Source organism: Phacochoerus africanus, chromosome 7 (genome assembly GCF_016906955.1).
Source record: "Phacochoerus africanus isolate WHEZ1 chromosome 7, ROS_Pafr_v1, whole genome shotgun sequence".
NCBI classification, from domain to species: Eukaryota; Metazoa; Chordata; class Mammalia; order Artiodactyla; family Suidae; genus Phacochoerus; species Phacochoerus africanus.
In genome coordinates this window covers 11170548-11189596 of record NC_062550.1, presented here as the reverse complement: position 1 = coordinate 11189596, position 19049 = coordinate 11170548, and the positions used below count along the sequence as shown (strand labels likewise).

Genomic DNA, 19049 nt, shown 5'->3' with positions numbered 1-19049 from the left:
AGGGGTTCAAGAACACAATGAGCAGTTTCCGTCACGGCACAGTGGTTAACGAATCTGACGAGGAACCATGAGGTTGCGGGTTCGATCCCTGGCCTAACTCAGTGGGTTAAGGATCCAGCGTTGCCATAAGCTGTGGTGTAGGTCACAGATGTGGCTCGGATCCTGCGTTGCTATGGCTGTGGCGTAGTTGGGTGGTTACAGCTCCGATTAGACCCCTAGCCTGGGGACCTCCATGTGCTGCGATGCAGCCCTAAAGACAAAAAAAGACAAAAAAAGACAAAAAAAAAGAACGAAATGAGCCAGCACACTCTCCTTCTCAGGAATGTAAAACCACTAATGCTCAGGAACCACGGAGGGGCCCGGATCACGAACTGCAGAGACTCTGTACCTCGGCCTCCCTCTCGCGAGCAGAGGCTACTGGGGGGAGGAAGAAGGGCTGTCAGTCGTAACGCAGGCACGCGATGAGGCTAAGAGACTACACAGTCTTTTACTTTATTCCAACTGTCAGGCTTCAGAGAGCAAGGATCAGACAAACATTCCAGCAGGCACCCAGAGCCCTCGCAGGCTCCGAGGGAGTACAGACTCCGGCTCCACGTCGCCATCTGGTTTAAGTTTCTTCCTCTGAAAGATACAAAAGCCACGTCAAACTGCCGAATCGCTTATGGTCTCCACCACCTTCCCTCAGAAGTGAAACCTTTCAGATGCTCACAGGACTAACGGCTACTGCCCGCAGCCACCTACTGGTGAAGCAGGCCCGTGGAGCCTTCAGGCTGAGAACCGACCTGGAACACCTCTCCCCGCTCAGAACACCGGCTGACGGCAGGGGCTTCCAGCACCTGCCTCTAGACACTTCTTCCTCACCCGAACCTCGAAGGGACCTCTGCTCCCCAACCCCGTCATGTGATCGACAGGCTCTGGAAGCTGCTCCCGCGCCAGACGGAGCGCTACTCCAAGCCAGCTCTCAGCGAACTGCCCACGTTCCACGTCAGGTTAGAGAGACTGTGGCCGCAGAGCTGCCTGTGCCCAAGCCAGCCCACAGCCCACAGCTCCGGCCAGACCGAAGCGAGGCTGGCTACAAACCTTCTTCCTCCTCCTCCTCTTCCTCCTCCTCCTCGTCATCCTCATCGGAGCTGAAGGTGCCGTCGGGCAGGCTGTAGACGCGGATGACCTGCTTGTTGGGGTCTTTGAGGATGAGGTACTTGCCCTCCTCCAGCTTCATGCAGATGTCGATGACGCAGCGCAGGATGCCCCAGGCGTTCTCCACGCTCAGGTTGATCTGGCTGGCGAATTCGTTCGGCTTGAACTGCTGGGTGCCCAGGATGACGTGGCGGGAGGAGTCTTTCACGTGGTACCGGGACACGTACCTGTTGGGGGAGGAGAATGACATGGGGGCGGGACGGTGCAGAGCCACGGCCAGGCCTGGGGTCGGGCATCAGTTACTCGGCGCCAGGCCTGCTGCTCGTCCCGAGGGAACAGAGAGCAGGCCAGCCCTGGTCTCCCCGCCGGCAGGGCCCTCTTTGCAGAAGCTGAGCTCGCAGCTCCCACAGGAACCTCACCCAAGCTTGAGGTACTCGGACCCGGCCAGCAGCGCACAGCAGGTCCATCGGGCCAACTTGTAGCTGTTGTTCTTCAACTCGGTGGCGATGACGGCCCCTCGCTGGGAATCCAGCTTCTGACGCCAGTCGACGCCGTTACAGTGCTGCGGGAGGAGAGCCCGGGTCACAGGAGCCGAGGCCGGCTGCCTCCCCTGGCTGAGAAGGAGCCCCCAAGGGGCTTGGCTGGGGGGAGGACGGCGAGCAGAAGTAAGACTGGTCATTTAAGAGGCAGAGACTCAGTCCCTCCCTTGTGTAGCCGGTTACTCGGCAGGCGCTCAACAAACCCAACTCCTCTCTTCGCAAGAGTTCATCCAGACCAGGACACGGACACACACACACACACGGACACACACACACACACACACACACACACACACACACGTTCAGCCCAAGGGCCAGGCAAGTGACACACACACACACGGACACACACACACACACACACACACACACGTTCAGCCCAAGGGCCAGGCAAGTGTGCCTGTGCTGTGTGGAGCGAAAGGGTCTCACATAGGCGTCCTGCCGGCTGACCGGGAGAGGGTGGGGTGGGTGGAGCACGGGTGCAGAGGTGAGGTCCGAGTCTGACGCTGGGTGTGCACACATATGCAGACAAGGCAGAGAGGGACCCTGGGGACTATCTTTCCCAGCCACCTCTTACAGATGTGGGAACTTGGACTCAGAGTGAAGTGACTGCTGAAGGTCACATGGCAGAGATTCCTCAGCCTTCCTGGTTCACGGCAGTGCTAGGCCCAAAGAAACAGTGAGGAGCCCCCTTTATTAAGCAGTTGGTCTAAACAACTTAGGAGTCATGTTCTGAGAGATATCTCTGCACTTCCTTCAAAAGGTAAAAAAAGCTAGAGTTCCCTCGTGGCACAGTGGGTTAAGGATCCAGCACTGTCACTGCACTGGCCTGGGTCACTGCCTGTGGGGCGGGTTCAATCCCTGGTCCACTTTCCACATGCTGCAAATGTGGCAACAACAACAAAAAGTCCTGCAGCAGCCTTCTGAGTTCCTGCGGCATTTAAGAACCCTTCCTCTAATCTGTGCTTCACGATGGGGAAGCAGCGTTTTGGAGCGTTAACTGGCAAGGATGCTGGAGGGAGGAGGGAGGTCAGCTCAGAGACAAACGCATGGAGTTCCTGCTGGGGTGCAATGGGATTGGTGGCACCTCTGCAGCGCTGGGATGCAGGTTTGATCCCTGGCACAGTGGGTTCAGGATCCAGCGGTAGGTCACAACTGCAACTTGGATCTGACCTCTGAGCTGGGAACTCCATATGCCACAGGGTGCACCCCCCAAAAAAAGAGAGCGAGAGAAAGAGAAATGCAAAACAAGAGGCAGGACACAGAGTCCTACACTAGGGAGATGATGTCAGCGAGACCCAGAGCTGAGCAGGAAGAGAGACAGCGCCTGACAGCAAAATACAAGAGTGCAAAAGGGGAGGAACTGTTTGAGGCTCTAAGCCCAAGAGCAGGAGAGACGAAGTTGATGGGCGGCCAAGCTAGAGGGACCAACAGATGAGGACATGGATTTTAGCAAAATCCCCCAAGTGACAGTGGAATGGAGTCAGAGCATATCTGGGGTATCATTTTTAGAGTTCAAGGATGAGGCTGGGGTAGGCGGAACTCCAAGATGATTCCCAGGGATCCTGCTCTTGCAGATTCTTCTATGTCTAGGTCTGGGTGGACCCTGTGACCATGAAGTACCTATGATCATGCTCCCTCATGGCAAAAGGATTCTGCTGATGGAATTAAGGTCCTTTAAGACAGGGAGACATCTGAGTGGGCTTCACCGAACCATGGCTGTAGAGGTCAGAGAGGGAGGGAGCCAGAGATTTGAAGCATGAGAAGAATCTGATGTTGCTGGTCTGAAGATGGAGGGGACCACAGGGCAGGAAATGTGGGTGGCCCCCAGGTGCTGAGAGGCCTCAGCTGACACCCGGCAAGAAACCAGGGGACTTCAGTCCAACAGCTGCCAGGAACCAAATTCTGCCAACTGGAATGAGCTGGGGAGTAGATTTTTTTCTAGAAGCTCTAGATAAGATCTTAGTTCTGCTGACACCTAACTTCAGCTTTCAGATATTCAGAGCAGAGAAGCAAGCCACATGAAGCTGGACCTCTGACCTGACAAGCTAGGAGCTAATGGATATCGTTTCAAGCCTCTGAGTTTCTGCTAACTTGCTACAGAGCAAAAGAAGACAAATACATGGCCGTATAAAGAAGTAATTACGGCAAATAGAGTTGGGGGGGGCAGACTTGCCTCTTAGTGGGAGGAAAAGGAGGGGAACCAGCAAAGGTTCACGTCAAAGGAGCCAGGACTGGACTAAGGCAGCAGCACAGAGGCCACAGCCACACAGGTACGACGCCACACACTCCAGGGAGGTCGTGGGGGAAAGCCTGAGAAAAGGCCACTGGCCCAGAGCTGAGTTCGCAGCAAACCTGGTGTGCTCCTTCAGCAGGTGCTGGGGGCTAGGAGACCAACCTGGCGCTGAGACTCAGCACACAGAACGCTAGTCCCTCGGCTCTAATGAAGGCAGAGCACCATGGCTCCCGAACGCCATCTCAATGGCCCCTCGTCTGACAGAGGCCCAGCCTCAGAGCCGTCCTTCCACCACCGAGGGTCCTTTATTCTACACAGCCGCACCCAGGAGCACTGCCACCTATTTCAAATCCAGGCACGCGGCCTCCGGACTTTCAGAAAGGATAACGGCCCAACAACCATGGTGCACCTGCCTGTGAGAGAACGGAAAGAAGGAAGCATGTCTCTTTCAAGATGCCCCCTGAAGGGCCGGATGTGTGCTAACCTGAGAACCTCTGCTCTCTGTACGTGAGGTGCTGGCAAAGGGCGCCAGAAGATTGAAGACGAGGTAGCAGTGGCAGTGAGTGAAAGAACAGGTCAAAGAGAAGAGCCGCCCAGCTTCGAGGAGACCCGCCAGCCCGATCAAAAGGAGAGATCACAACCACGCTCGCAGAGAGCAGAAGCCGATGGGAGGCCGGAGTGGAAGAGACGGAAAGCACCGGAAGAGGCTAATTATCCTCTCGCACACCACCTCTTTCTCAGTGAGGGACTGAGCGGGGGAAAACGCAGAAAATAAAAAATCTCGGTAGCTTTCCAAGTGCTGTGAAGGGACAAGCAACGGGGCTGGCAGGCGCCGGCCGCCACGAGGTGCCCGCGCCTCACCCGCGAGTCCCACTCGTTGAGCGTCTTGATGTTGATGAAGGACACCTCCCCGTTGGCTCCGGTCATGACGCCGTCGTGCTCACAGCGGACGATGAGGTCGATGTCGTCTCCCAGCTTCCACCTGCGGTAACTGCAAAGCAGGGGCTCCTCTGGTCACCCGAGATCCTGGGTCCCAGAAACGCCGCCCCACACGAGGCAGGGACACCGGGGAGGAGACGTTACCGGTAGGCCACGGAGGCGATCTCGTTCTTGTCCATGTCGTCCTCCACAAATGGGTTTGGGTTGGGGAAGTTGTACCTTTCCTTCCCCTGCAAAAATGACAGGTGTCACGAGACAGCACCAACTTGTCGCCGAGGTACCTCTCTTTGTTCTAGCCCCGGCCAGGTCCCTGCAGCCCGAGGGGCTCTGAGCTCACGGCGTGCTGGGCACCGGTTTACCCCTTCCAAGCACAAGCCGCACCCCGTGGATCACAACGGACCTCAGAGCTCGAGTTCACCCTGAGCTTCCGTTTGTCAACCACTTGCTTTACGTCCCTCTGTGCCCCGTTTTGTCCGGCATGGTGCGTGCAGCCAGTGGTCACGAGAGACACCTATTTCGGGTTTATGATCTTCTCTCCCTCCGTTAGAACGAAGCTTCCTAAGGGCGGGACCTCTGGCTGGCTGCTGTAGCCCCAGCTCCCAGACAGTGTACTTGTATTTGGTCTATTTGTCAAATACTTGAAGGAACCTCCACAGTGTATCTATGTGAGACAAGGATTATCCGTAACCTAATCCTGCAGAGAAGAGACAGGCTGACACCACCAAGCTAGGGTTTACAATCAGGCCACCTGACCTCAAAGCTCCGGGACAGGCAGGGACCCCAGCTGTCCTGCCCAATCCCACCACCCCAGAGCCGACTACACAGCAGACGCTCCAAGCGGCAGAAGGAGCTGACAACATCGGGCTGCTCGGAGCCTCACCATCCTCAAGCACTGCTGGGAGAAGTTGTGGTTGATGTAGGTGGCTTCCATGGCCAGGTTGCGGGGCGAGTTGAAGGAGTTACCTTCGTCTTGAGGGGGCTCGTTGGCTGTCTCACTCACGGTCAGGAGGTCTGCAAAAGCAGCAGCATGGTCACCCACCCCCGAAACAAGGCGTCACTGAAGACATGCACGTCCTCAAGTGACAGGGGCCCTTCCCCAAAGAACCACCACCTGCTGACGTGGGTCCCCAGAGGTGGGGACCCATGGGGAGGAGCAGGGAGCCCGTCTGATGACTCTAGGAAACAAGCGTTAACTGCCACCGTAATCACACGGGGGCAAGTGACTGCCTTTCCCTTTTTTGGAATTTCTGAAGAGAATGGTTTATTAGCTTTTTGACAAAGAGAAGCAATATAATCACACTGCTTGGCCTCACTGTTACTTCTGAGTGACCTGGGTTTCATCCATGGCACGTGTGCACACACAAGGGTGCGGTGTAAGATACACGCCCAGGGCGTCTTCCCTTCATAAAGATGCTGAAGTAAAAAAAAGCATCAATCTAAAGAAAAATGTTCGTACCAAAGGTGGTATAGAGAGGTGACAGAAAAAGTGCTATTCAAATGAGGGGCACGAAGCAGCACAGTGCTGAGGCGCTGTGGGGACTCAGACATGGCTGCTGACCCCTGTGGGGAGACAGACCACCTTCTACCCTTTCTCTGTACCAGGGAATTGGCCAGAACCAACAAGAACACTCAGTGCCTGTGTGGTACCCAGACGGGCCTCTTACCAAAGTCAGAGTTGTCCCTCTTGTCAAAGAAGAGCTTGGACCCGACCCTCTGGACGACAATGTCCCAGGAGTACACGGAGCGGGTACAGCTCATCAGTGTGGCCAGGATGGCGTCGGTGGCAAACACGTTCCCCTGAGTTTTTGCCAGCTGCAAAGAGGACAGGAGGGCTGTGAGGCTCCATTGAGGTGGACCTGCCCATTCACCGGGGGGAAGGACGCCTCGGTAAGGACCCTGCACACCCACCCCAGTGCCTCTGGCTGAGCGAGGCTGCAACAGGCCGGCCAGAGCCTGTATCCTGGGCTCCGAGGAGTGAAGCCCCAGCACCTGCTGTACCTCAGGAAAGCACCTCGAGACGCTTTCATCCTCACTGCGAGCGCGTAAGGACATTTACCTCAACCTACAGATACGAACGCCGAGGCCCACGGAGGGGAAGCCAGAAGCATGCAGAGCTGGGACGTGAGCCCAGCTTGACCCCAACACTTGTGGTCTGGCCAGCACGGTGCCTTCATTTTCGTCTAGTCCTAAGTCGATCCAGAATCTGCAGGGGCTTCTAAGGGCAGCCGGTTCATATGCACCCGCGCGGCCCTGGGCGGGGACCTACCTTCCGGATGACGGGGTCGTCCGTGGTGGTGACGGTGTGGAAGATGCGCTTGATGCTCCGCAGCGGCTTCTCACTCCTGGTGGTGATGCGGTCGAAGGCTTTGTCGTAGTACTCCAGGGCCCCGCAGCACTCGCTGAGGGGAGAGCGGGCGAGGCATGCTACGTGACGGTGCCAAACCTCAGGTCTCATCCGGAAGGCGAGCATGTGAGAGACGGGACAGGCCCTGACTAGACTCCCGGTGCTTGCTCGGGGCCTCACGTGGCTCCCAAGAACAAAGAGGCCGTAAGCGATCTGGCTCAGCCTCCTCGTGTGGAGGACAGCAGATGGAGGCCAGGGCAGGAGAGGAGCAGGGACAGAGGCCCCGGCAGCGTGCGGCTCGGCCTGGCGCTCCAGCTCCCCACTAGGTTATGTCCACGCACTAGGCTTTTGAGGGAAGGAGCTCTTTGAAATGTTAGCAAAAAAGGCTGTGTTTCTCTTCAAGAGCTGCTCTCCTTCTCTTTTGCTCAAAGAGCCACAGAACTTAATTTTCTCTTTTGCTGCAATGTGCAGCGGCTTGACGTGGGATGTCAGTTCCCAGGCCAGGGACTGAACCTGGACCACAGCGGAGAAAGTGCCAAGTCCTAACCACTAGACCACCAGGAAACTCCCTGAAATGTGGAGTTTAATATCAGCAAATTTCTTTCTGCTCCCCTCCCTTTCTCTTTCTGCCAAAAAGAGTCCTCTAATTTTTCTCACAATGCCAGGAAGTTGAATGAAAGCTGAAACTTGAATATTAGTAAATTTCTGCTCCCCTCTTCCTGGGCATTGATTTCTAAAAACTTGTCTGTTAATCTTATGCAATGTCTTTGGAGATACTAGAGCTGAGGCAAACAGCCATCACCAGCTGGTGTACACACACACACACACACACACACACACACGCAGTAACAGGGCCACCCACATGTCCTGGGGCTCGGACACTTCTAAGTAGCGCATCTTCATCAACTGCGGGAAGTCCATCTCCTCCTTCACCTCCCAGTCACTGCGCACTTCCACCGAAGAGTCTCGGGGCTTCTGCCGGGGAAAACCATTGCAGGGAAAAGCGACAGCAGTGCAAAGTGTAAGCAAAAGCAGGTTCACACTATGAAGGGCTTTTCTTCAATAAACACTTCCGGAACATTTACTACCTGCTGGCTGTTTTCTAACAGCGTCCCTGACTCTTAGGAGCTTACAGTCTTCATGAAAGAGGACTGAAGGGACAAGGGTTCAAAACCAAATGGGAATTCTCCTCCTCGGTAACAACGTCGGCCTGGGAGCATGAGCCCTTCTGTGTACATTTTATAAAGGAACTGTAGCAGCGCCCCTCTCTGGGCACTAGCTACCCGTTTACTTTTGCTGTAGCAAGCACCGCGTCCAGCACGATGCAACCTCCACGACCGCATCGTCTCCCTTGTTTACACACAGTCTTCCGCTCTCACACAAACACCTGTATAGGAATGTTCACCGCAGCATCATTCCTAACACCCCAAAGTAAAAACAACCCCACTGGCCGAGCAGTGGGTGCACGGATACACAAAATGTGGTCTGTCCATACAACGCAACCTGGCAATCAAAAGGAATGAAGGGCCGACATGTGCTACAGCACGGATGAACCTTGAAACAAGATGCTCAGCGGGAGGAGCTGGTCACGAACGGTCATGCTGCCACAACGCCATTTATAGGAAATGTCCAGGACAGGCAAATTCAGAGACAGAAAACTGGTCGGGGGAGCCTAGGGCCGGGGAGACCAGGGCCTGACTGGTACGGGGTCAGGGCTTCTTCATAGAGCGATGAACACACTCTGACATGCAGGGCAGTCATGGCTGTAGCATCAAGTTACCACTAATTGCTGAATCGAAAACTTTAACTGGGCAAACTGTACAGTGTGTGTTATTAAGCCCTGATAAAGCTCTCCTAAACCCCAACAAATATACAGAGTCAAATTCCTGGACAGAACTCTGGTTATAGAAATACTACCTGTGATTTTTGGTCCCATTTCTGCCTCACTCCAAATTGTTTCTGGAATTTTTTTTGCAGTCGAATGCGTTCTCTGGAAAGACAGAAAACTGCTTTCAATGCAGGTTTTAAGAAAAACAGGCCTAAAAAGGGGAACAGACCACCAGGACTCAGAGCACACAGGCTGGAAGAGGCACGTGGCTGCCACTGCTGCCCAGCAGCCTCTGCCCCATCTGCACAGACGGCCCTGGCTTGGCCGGGCTGCTCTCCACACCACGCTGCTCCGGGGGCTCCCAGAACCCAGGTGGACGGGGCCCCTGGAGCTGTGCCGGGGCAGGCCTGAGCCTAGGTCTGCTCCAGAGTCTCTTCCTTCCTTCTTCTTCTTTTTCTGCCTTTTCTTGGGCCACTTCCCGTGGCAAATGGAGGTTCCCAGGCTAGGGGTCGAATCAGAGCTGTAGCCACTGGCCTACGCCAGAGCCACAGCAACGCGGGATCCGAGCCGCGTCTGCAACCTACACCACAGCTCACGGCCACGCCGGACTGTTAACCCACTGAGCAAGGGCAGGGACCGAACCCGCAACCTCATGGTTCCTAGTCGGATTCGTTAACCACTGTGCCACGACAGGAACTCCAGAGTCTCTTCCTTTCTGCCTTTGTTCCCCTTTGGCGAGCATGGCCTCTGCAAGCAGTTTCCTGCCCCTGCTCTCTGTCGCACACAGGCAGACACCTGGTGTCCTGGAGGATGACACTGGGGCTGGAAGAGTGACTTAACTGGCTTTAGGAAGGCTTTCTGGTTTCTCGCTATGGTGGGGGAGATGACGACTCTCCCGCCCTGGCCTAGTGACATCAGAGTGCGGGCTGTCCTGGAGGAATCACTTGCTCTGGCGGCACAGGCACCTCACCTCTCCTTCTGCTTGGCGCTCTTAGGCAGGGTCTGCAGGTTGAACTGCAACATGTTCCGTCGATCTTTGTCTCTGCGGAGGTTCCGCTGGGAATCAGGAAAAACATCCATGTTAAAATCTTGGGGGTTTGGCTCACAATAGGCAGTGCCTCATGGGAGGTCAGGAGAGTAAGTTCAGGATGCAAAACCCAAGCTGCACATTTTATTCTGTGCTTTTACAGAATCAACTTCTGCAGCGTCTAGTTATCTAGTTAAGTAAGTGCATGAAGACCTCAGAGACATTTTGAGTTTGGTTCCCGACCATGGCAATGCAGTAAATACCGCAATAAAGAAGGTCACACAAATTTTTTGTTTCTCAGTGCAGATAAAAGTTATGCCACATAGTTTACACTATGCTATAGTCTATGAAGTGTGCAATACTTTTAGGTCTAAAAAATCCAGTGTCTAAAGCTTAATTTAAAAAAAAGTTACCAGCGCCTGAACCTTCAGTGAGTAGTAACATCAAAGATCACTAATCACAACAAACATCATGAAAAAGTTGAAATACTGTGAGAATTACTACAATGTGACATAGAGACATGAAGTGAGCAAATGCTTTTGGAAAAAAGGTACCTAGACTTTCTCGATGCAGGGCTGCCAGAAATTCAATCTGCAGAAAAACGCACTATCTGTGAAGTTCAATGAAGCGAGGTGTGTTTGTACCTGGAATTAGCTTAGATTTATATCCACACACACACTTTTTACTGAAGTAGGTTTACTGGCTCTTAAAGGTGTTGAGTTTGCCTCCTGATGTAAGAAGATGCGGCCCAACTGGACCATCTACTTAATAAATCCTGCACACAGCCATTAAGTGAGGCATGAGACCCAGATGGACCTGGTTATCCAGCACACACATCCATCCACAGCACAGCTGTCCTAGAGCTGCTGCTGGTCAGCGAAATCTAAACTATCAAAACGCATCTCCCGACCTAGTACACAGGGCTGTCCTAGGACACAGCCCTGTTGTCGTTAGCACAGCCTGGGACAAAGCCCTGTCTGTACTAACGACAACACGGAGCCTCCCCTTAGCTCCCGATCTGCCCGCCAATCTCCACACGGGTGCTTCTTTTTGCCCACCGAGGTCTTCCGTCTCCGCCGTTACTACACTGACCCTTGGATTCTGTACTTGGGCTGGTGACTCGCATACTGGTGCCAGACCACACAGTCAAACATGGGGCCACTTTACCAAAAACACTTATCTTAGCACCAGGACTTTAAGGCAATGATTTTCAAATGGAAACCTTGGCAGGTATTTTAGCACAGTCTGTCGGGATTCACTAGAAGACCCATGGTAACGTGCTTTCCTCTCATCAGTGCTCACACGGGAGCATTCTAGCAGCAGGGAACAGCCCCTGGATGGTCAGATGGCTGGCTCTAGGCCTACCTGGGCAAATCGCATCCGATTCCGCTGGTAGGCGGTCTTCTGTGTGCGCGCCGTGTCCACCAGCTGGAAGCTAGTTTCGTCTTCCTCGTGGAAGTAGGCATACTGACTTCCACCTCCAAACTGAGAGGAGTACTTATCTGGAGGCAAAGGTGACAGCGGGTAACAACACTATCTAGACTTTACCCACACAGTGGCCTAAAGCCCTGCTATTTAAGGTGTGGTCTCGGGACCCGCCCTAACAGCTGAGAGCATCTGCGACCCATAGACTCGCAGCCTCACCCCAGACCCACCGAAACAGAATCAGCATTTTACTAAGATCCCCAGCGACCAAGTGACTCACACACACATTCAAGTTTGAAAAACTGTGGGCCAAAGAACTTTCTAAGTCAAGACACAATCCGAGGAACTCAAGACAAGCCCTTTCTACTCTCTGCCTTATTCTGTTTAAGAATATGAGTCAAACTCACTCTCTCAGAGGAGAGGCCAGTATACAGTGTAAGTACCATCACTATCACCATCTGGGCAGACGTGGCTAGTAGGCTGTGACTGACTTTCTTGCTGACCTCAGACTCAGACAGTCCTGACTTAGTATTATGCCAGGGAGCCAATTCCTGCTACTCAACTGGCACAGGGAAAAAAACCAATTCACTCTACCAGCACCCTAAAACCAGGAGTTTTAAACCAGGGATCTGAGTAATGGAATCAAAATGGGGACATGTTCAACAGGCTTGTAAAAGAGGCCACTCCTCCCCAAAAGAAGGGGGAAACCCCACTATAATAGGCCAAACTTCTTTTATGAACAGTCCAACTTTCGAGGCACTTTCAAAAAAAAAAGTGGATAGTTTCCACAGTCTAGAACATACCCTTAAACACTTGGTTATTTCCAGCATCTCTTTCTAGAATGCTTTGGGGGGGAGGTTACTAGAAAATAGTAATCACCACCCAAGGCTCTGATCCAGACAGTCAGGTGGGGGTCACTTACTTGTGTACCTCTTGTCTTGGTACGTGGCCCCCGTCCAGTCGGCAACCTAGTAAGAGCAACAAGGGAACAGAGAGCACAGGTCAACCAGGCAAGTTTCCGTGGACCCAGAAACCCCCCAAAGTGAGGACGCAGTGTGGGGAAATGTCAGGACTGGCTCAGGATGGCTTTGTAAGAGCCCAGCTCTCCTATGACCAGTGAAGTATCCAGAGCTTATAACCCTTATGCTTTCGAGAGAAGAAAATTGAAACAAACTTGGAGTAGCAGCCGCAGCTTAAAAGATTCAGACCCCGGCTGAGAGGCAAGTACCTTTCCGAGCCGATCTCCTTTGCTGAATGGCTGGTAGGGCATATCCCGAAACTGCTCAGGAACCGCACAGGGACCCCAGCCTGAGGGGTTGTCTTGGATCACAGGTGTCATGAACTTCGCCATCTTCTAAAACCTTAAAAACACAAATAAAAAAGTAGCTGCATGAAGAAAAGCCTCAAAGTAAAATAAACAGATAAATAAAATTAAAAAAAAAAACAAAACACAAAATGGAACCCTGGGCTGTTGAGCTATTCCTAACTAAATGTTTTCTTAAAAATAATGCTGCGCATACTTAAAACTCAGGAGACTGCTAATAAAACTGATAATCATATTTCACTGATTTTTTTCCCCCCCACTGTACTATCTTTGAAATGAGTTTGCACCTTATGCTTGATGGGGTGTCATATCTTTTTTTTTTTGGCCGTACCTTCAGCACTTGGAAGTTCCTGGGCCAAGGACTGAACTTGAGCCACAGCAGTGACAATATTGGATCTTTAACTCGATGAGCTACAGGGAACTCAGGGTGTCATATCTTAATTGGCAGATTTTCTTTCTCAGTGTTACATGAAATTATTGTGCCTCTTAAATTCAGTGGAATCTCACAGATTTAATGAAATGTAGTAACTTTTTTGGGAGGGGTCCACACCTAAGGAATGTGGAAGCTCCCAGGCTGGGGATCGAACCCATGCCACTCCAACCACATGAACCACCATACTGACAACACCAGATCCCCAACCTGCTGCACCGCAAGGGAACTCTGGTAGTTAACACGTTTCCAAGTGTTCTAGTTCCCATTCACGCCTTCACAAGGTGTACAATATCCAACTTCCCTGAGTCCCAGTCCCTTCACCTGTAAAAATAAGATTCTTGTTTTATTTCTATCAGAGGATCATTGTGAAGCTGTGTTAGTTAACACCTGTGGAAACGGTTCCAATGTAAAATGCCACAATAACTACTCAGTGTTGCAAAAATGCATTTACACACAGTGCTGAAAAAACATGAGTCCATGGGTATATCCTGAAATGCAACTTTCCTTTGTGTTCTTCCAATCTTCGGTGGTCAAAGCAAATCTCTACACAGAGCAAGTGGACCCAGAGTCAAGCAAAAGGCCTGCCAGAGGGCTGAGGAGGCATGAGAAAACTCAGGTCACGTAAAAGTGGCCATATAGCCAATATTCATAAATATTACGAGTACCAGGTATACTTAGTGCTCACTATGTGTATAAATTCACTCCTCCCAACAATGCCAAGGTAGGACCAGTATTATCCCCACTTTCCAAATAAGAAAACTGAGGCACAGAGGAATCAAGAAACTGCCCAAGGGCACAACACAAATTGATGAAAAATATGAACCCAGACCGACTGGCTTCAAGAGTCCCCTCTCTGTGTGATGCTAGAGCTCCTTTCAGGTGAGTGAAAACCAGAGGCTCCAGAAAGATGCTCACTGGACAGTTCCTATCAAAAACATAGGCAGGAGTTCCTGTTTCGGCTCAGTGCAAACGAATCTGACTAGCATCCATGAGGATGTGGGTTTGATCCCTGGCCTCGCTCAGTGGGTTAAGGATCTGGCACTGCTGTGAGCTGTTGAGTAGATCATAGACACGGCTCGGATCTGGTGTTGCTGTGGCTGTGGCTGTGGCGTAGGCCGGCAGCTGCAGCTCTGATTCAACTTCTAGCCTGGGAACTTCTATACGCCGAGGCTGCGGCCCTAAAAAAAGCAAAACAACACCCCTCCAACCAAAGCATAGGCATTTACCACCCACTGTAATCCTCTGCAAATGTTCAGAAGTTCAGTTCCCAGGGGAAAATTCATTATACAAGTATTTTTTGGCATCTGGAAAACAACCAAAGAGCACAGGGTACTAAATTTAGAAAACTCTCTTCCTCCTTCCCATGTGGGAAAACCAAGGCTTCCAACAGAAGTGACACTTGGGAGACAGGGAATGAACCCGGGAGCACTGTCCTCCAACTTGAACTTAAATTGTACTTCAGAAAGTGGACCGGGTGAAGGGGTGATGGTCTCAATTCAAGCTCCTACAACATGTCAGATGCTACACCACTAACCCCCCACCTCCTCTCCCCCCATTTTAGGGATAAAAATGGGCAGTTCGGCCAAATCGAGCAGTTGATCTGCCCATCATTTCAAAATGGATTTGATTTCTAAGGCTGTCTGCCCAAGTCCAAGGCTCTTCCCATGATTTTATAGCTGAAAAGCAGTCTGAAAAGATCTGGGGTTTCAGGCCGTATCAAGAAGGCAGTATCTCCAAACACACTTAAAAAAAACAAAAAACAAAAACCTCCTTGTTTTGGCAGAGCTCATGGAAGACAGGCCCAAGGTTTGACAGCATTTCTCCAGGGGGCAGAAGTCACCTGGTTTCAACACACGTAATCTAAGAATGAGCAGAATGGAACCAGCAGGAGAAACTAAAAGGGAGTGACAGTTGTACTGGCTACAGAGGCAGGATGAGGAGGCACCAACAGGGCAGTCAGAGGGGGCCTTGTGGCCGGCAGGCCCCAGTACTGTGTACGTTTTCGCGGCCACTGCGGTCACCAATTGCTGGAAAGTAGGGAGTTTCAGATCAGACATCACGCTACTCCATTCTAGACTTCCATTTCACACAAAAGGAAGAGAATTTGGACTGTGAACTCCTCAGAGCAGGGCCGAACACCGCTCGGTTTGGCACCCCCAATACCTCACTCATAAAAACTCAGGGAGCCATGGGCCACTTTAAAAAGACCCTGAGACCCACCTGGGTTAAGTAATACGATCACATTCGCCCACGCCCTGGCCGCTAAGCGTTATCTGGGGCCAGGGACCACAACCTCAGGGAAGTGCCCGGCATCCCGCAGTGGGTCCGGCCCCGAAGGCAGATACCTGTCCCGCCCAGTGGAGGGACAGCGGCAGCAAGAGGGGGTGTACAGAGGTCTCTTCCGGTAAGCCCCCCCAGAAGGCCAGGCGCAGCCCAAGTCGGCTCCGGAGATCCGCAGGACCGTACGGAACACGACACTCACCCGCAAAGGCTTTAGCCGGCCCTGATGGCGAGAGATACTGCAGGCCAGAGACCGCGCAACAGCCTGCGCTTCCAGGAATCGGGAAAGGAGGAGAGATGCGCGCGCAGCGGCCGGTGCCGTAAACACGACCCGCTATGTCGTAAATAGCTCGCCAGCTTCCTTCCGGTTCGGCGGCGGAACGCACGAGTCGTAAAGTGAAGGCACACCCGGAAGTATATCGGTGTTCTTTTCGAGGTGTTCTTATTAGCCTCTGAGGCTGCAAGGCTCCAGAGAATGTTTGCCGTTACGTCATGGGGTATCCGGGGACGCTCCGAGAAGGCGTTCAAGTTTTTTAAGACGTGGCGGCCCTCAGTTGAAGCTGGAGGTGGCGAGTGGCTGACAGCGCCTTTATGTCCCATAATGCCTCGCGGGACGCTTCGGCCCCTCTGTGTCCCGCAACGACCCCAGGCTCCTACCTTCTTTTAGCGCTGGTGTGTTTCGATTCTCCCCGCTAGGGGGAGGTCGAGCGTCTCAGGCAGATTTTGTCGTGATTCCTGGTTTTTTCACGGTTTCGGAAGCTGAGGCCAGGAGATGCAAAGTGACCTCGTAAGATCACACTGCTAGTGTAGAGGGTGGCTGCCTGGGTTTAAACCATACCTCTACGGTTGTCAAACCTTATAATTCGACAAAGATTTCTGGAGTGTTAATTTGAAAAAAATTTAGATTTTGGGTCTAACGTCCATGGAGCCCAGGAACCTGCATTTTTATTAGCAGCTGTGATTCTGAAGTGGTGACTCAGGAACCACTTTCCTACAATGGCAACGGTGCTGTCCTTTTAGAAACTCCCAGCTTACCGAGTTTGTTCTGGAGTCTTATTGGGGAATTTCAAAACATTGAAAGAAAATCTGAGCATGTGATTTTTGTTCAAACCTCAGATTCTTTTCTACCTGGTTTCCCAAGTTTCCTTATCAGTCTCTCAGCATGTCTTCTTTACTGGAAAATAAATCTGCTATTAGATCTGATAACTGGTCACGGCCATGCCACTTACTAGCTGTGTAGCCCTCACATCTCTGGGTCTCAGTTTCCTTATCTGTAAATTGAAGATGAAAATAAGAGGGTACAGTGAAGGTAAAAATAAATGTATGTGAAAATACTGAAGAATCCACTTACTAGTTGGGAGAACCTGGATAGGTTATAGATCTCTCTAAACCTTGTTCACCTGTAAAATGCAAATGGTAATAGCAGCATGTGTTTCCATAGTTCTTTCCTGATCTGTTCATCTTCCTCATCTTCTAGTTTTTCTAATTTTTGTTCATGGTACCCATGGAATGGTGCTCATTGCAAAATCTGGTAGTCATCACTGGTAGTTCCTTTTCCCTTTTCCACCACATTCAGTCCTTCAATAAGTCCTCTTTATTCTTCAAAATACATTTTGGAGTTCCCTGGTGGCACAGTGGGTTAAGAACCTGGCATGGTTGCTGCTGTGGCTCAGATCCCTACTGTGGTGCGAGTTTGATCCCTGGTCATGGAACTTGCACATGCTGCAAGTGCAGCCAAAAAAAAAAAAAAAAAAAAGAGAGAGAGAGAGAGAAAAGAAAAAAGAAAAGAAAAATCTTGAAGGCTGCCACTTTCCCCCATCATCTCCAGCTTCATGCTTGGACTCTCAGTGTCCACTCTTGTCCTTCTAGGGTTCCTTCTTGTCAGGGTGGTCAAAGCAATCTATTCACAGCCTTCCATCAGCTTCCCATTATGTACTTGGAGTGAAATGCAAATGTCTTCCCGTGGCCTGTCTGGTCCCTCACTACCCTTCATCTTTATATTCTGCCATTTTCTTCTCACTCAGCTCCAGCCGTCATGCTTTTCTTTTTATGCCAGGGGGCTGCGGTGAGAATTAAATGAGTTAGCGTAAGATCTTGGAATAGTACCAGGCACGTGGCCAGGGAGAGAGTGAATGAGGACATGACCAGGTTACTCAGAGGGGTGGTTTGTTGAGGACACGGGCTGGTAAAGATCTAGGGGAGATGTGTCCCCGGCACAAGAGAACAGCAGGTGACAAGGTCCAAGGCAGAAAAGAGCCTGTGCATGACCCAGAAAGAGTAAGCTGCCATCTGGAAATGTGCAGGTCATGGAACAGTGCGTGATTTTATCCTCAGCATAAAGGTAAGCGACCGAAGGATTTTAAAGGGGGGCGGGATGGAGGGAGGGATGCTCTGGTCTAGCAGAAGGAGGGTCATGCCAGCTGCCCGTGGAGACTGGATGGTGGGATAGGCAGAAAGAGGCTTCAGAGGTGTCCATTGGGAGAGAAAGAAGGCACGATCTCCCACCCAAGCCCAGACACCCATTATGAGGAGACGGACACGCAGGGTCCTTCTCCATCTGGGGCTGGCAGGGAGGTCAGGGCCCAAATGTAGAAAAGATGATTAAACTCTGACCCAAGAGAGAGCCTGCAGCTGATGGCTGGTGGACCCACAGGGGGAAAAGAAAGAAAGAAAGAAGAAGACAGAAGACATGATCCAAGCATCCAAGCCCTTCAGCATAAGTACATCTCCCCTTATATTTTAGCACATATTGCAAAGCACCGTTGATGTTGTGTACGCCAACATTAGCTGAGTGCTGAGATAGGTGCCTGGGGAAATGTGCTAAACTCATTTTCTCATTTGACAGTTCACCAAATATGCATCACTAGGCACTGTCCGAGGTCAGACAGCCAAGTTTTTTTTTTTTTTTTTGCCATTTCTTGGGCGGCTCTTGCGGCATATGGAGATTCCCAGGCCAGGGGTCTAATCGGAGCTGTAGCCACCCGCCTACACCAGAGCCATAGCAACTCGGGATCCGAGCCGCATCTGCAACCTACACCACAGCTCACAGCAACGCTGGATCCTTAACCCACTGAGCAAGGCCAGGGATCGAACCCACAACCTCATGGTTCCATGCGCCACAACAGGAACTCTGAGAGCCAAGCTTTTATCTCATGGAGCTGGCACTCTAGAAGCAGAGACAGAGCCTAAACTAGGAACCAAAAATATTCCAGAGCATGATGAGAACTATGAGAAAATGAAGCGGAGTAAGAGGGATGGAGAGAGGAGCCGCTGTCTTGGGAGTGGTGGTCAGAGAAGATCTTGTGGAAGCGAGAACTCTCCAGCAGACACGTGGATGATGGGACCAGGCCAGCTATGGATGAACGTGGGCTCATGTATGTTTCTTCTATCACATGGAATAGCCTGAGGCAGTGGGGGTAGGGCCTGCATTCTCAGTTACTAGAACAGTGTCTGGGAGTTCCCTTCATGGCTCAGTGGAAACGAATCTGACTAGTATCCATGAGGACACAGGTTTGATCCCTGGCCTCGCTCAGTGGGTTA

General features: G+C 51.8%; 1 protein-coding gene across 1 annotated transcript; it reads right to left on the bottom strand.

Moving 5' to 3' along the window:
• Positions 1-468: 468 nt before the first annotated feature.
• On the bottom strand, positions 469-16186 carry EIF3D (eukaryotic translation initiation factor 3 subunit D). The gene is made up of 15 exons (XM_047786375.1): positions 15712-16186; positions 12701-12833; positions 12395-12440; positions 11413-11549; positions 9991-10076; positions 9110-9182; positions 8055-8167; positions 7115-7247; positions 6513-6660; positions 5729-5859; positions 4993-5078; positions 4771-4900; positions 1557-1699; positions 1081-1364; positions 469-621 (listed from the first exon to the last, which is right to left on the bottom strand). Exons 2-15 carry the CDS (start codon positions 12821-12823, stop codon positions 608-610), a joined length of 1647 nt encoding a protein of 548 aa, XP_047642331.1. The 5' UTR covers positions 12824-12833; positions 15712-16186; the 3' UTR covers positions 469-607.
• Positions 16187-19049: the final 2863 nt, after the last annotated feature.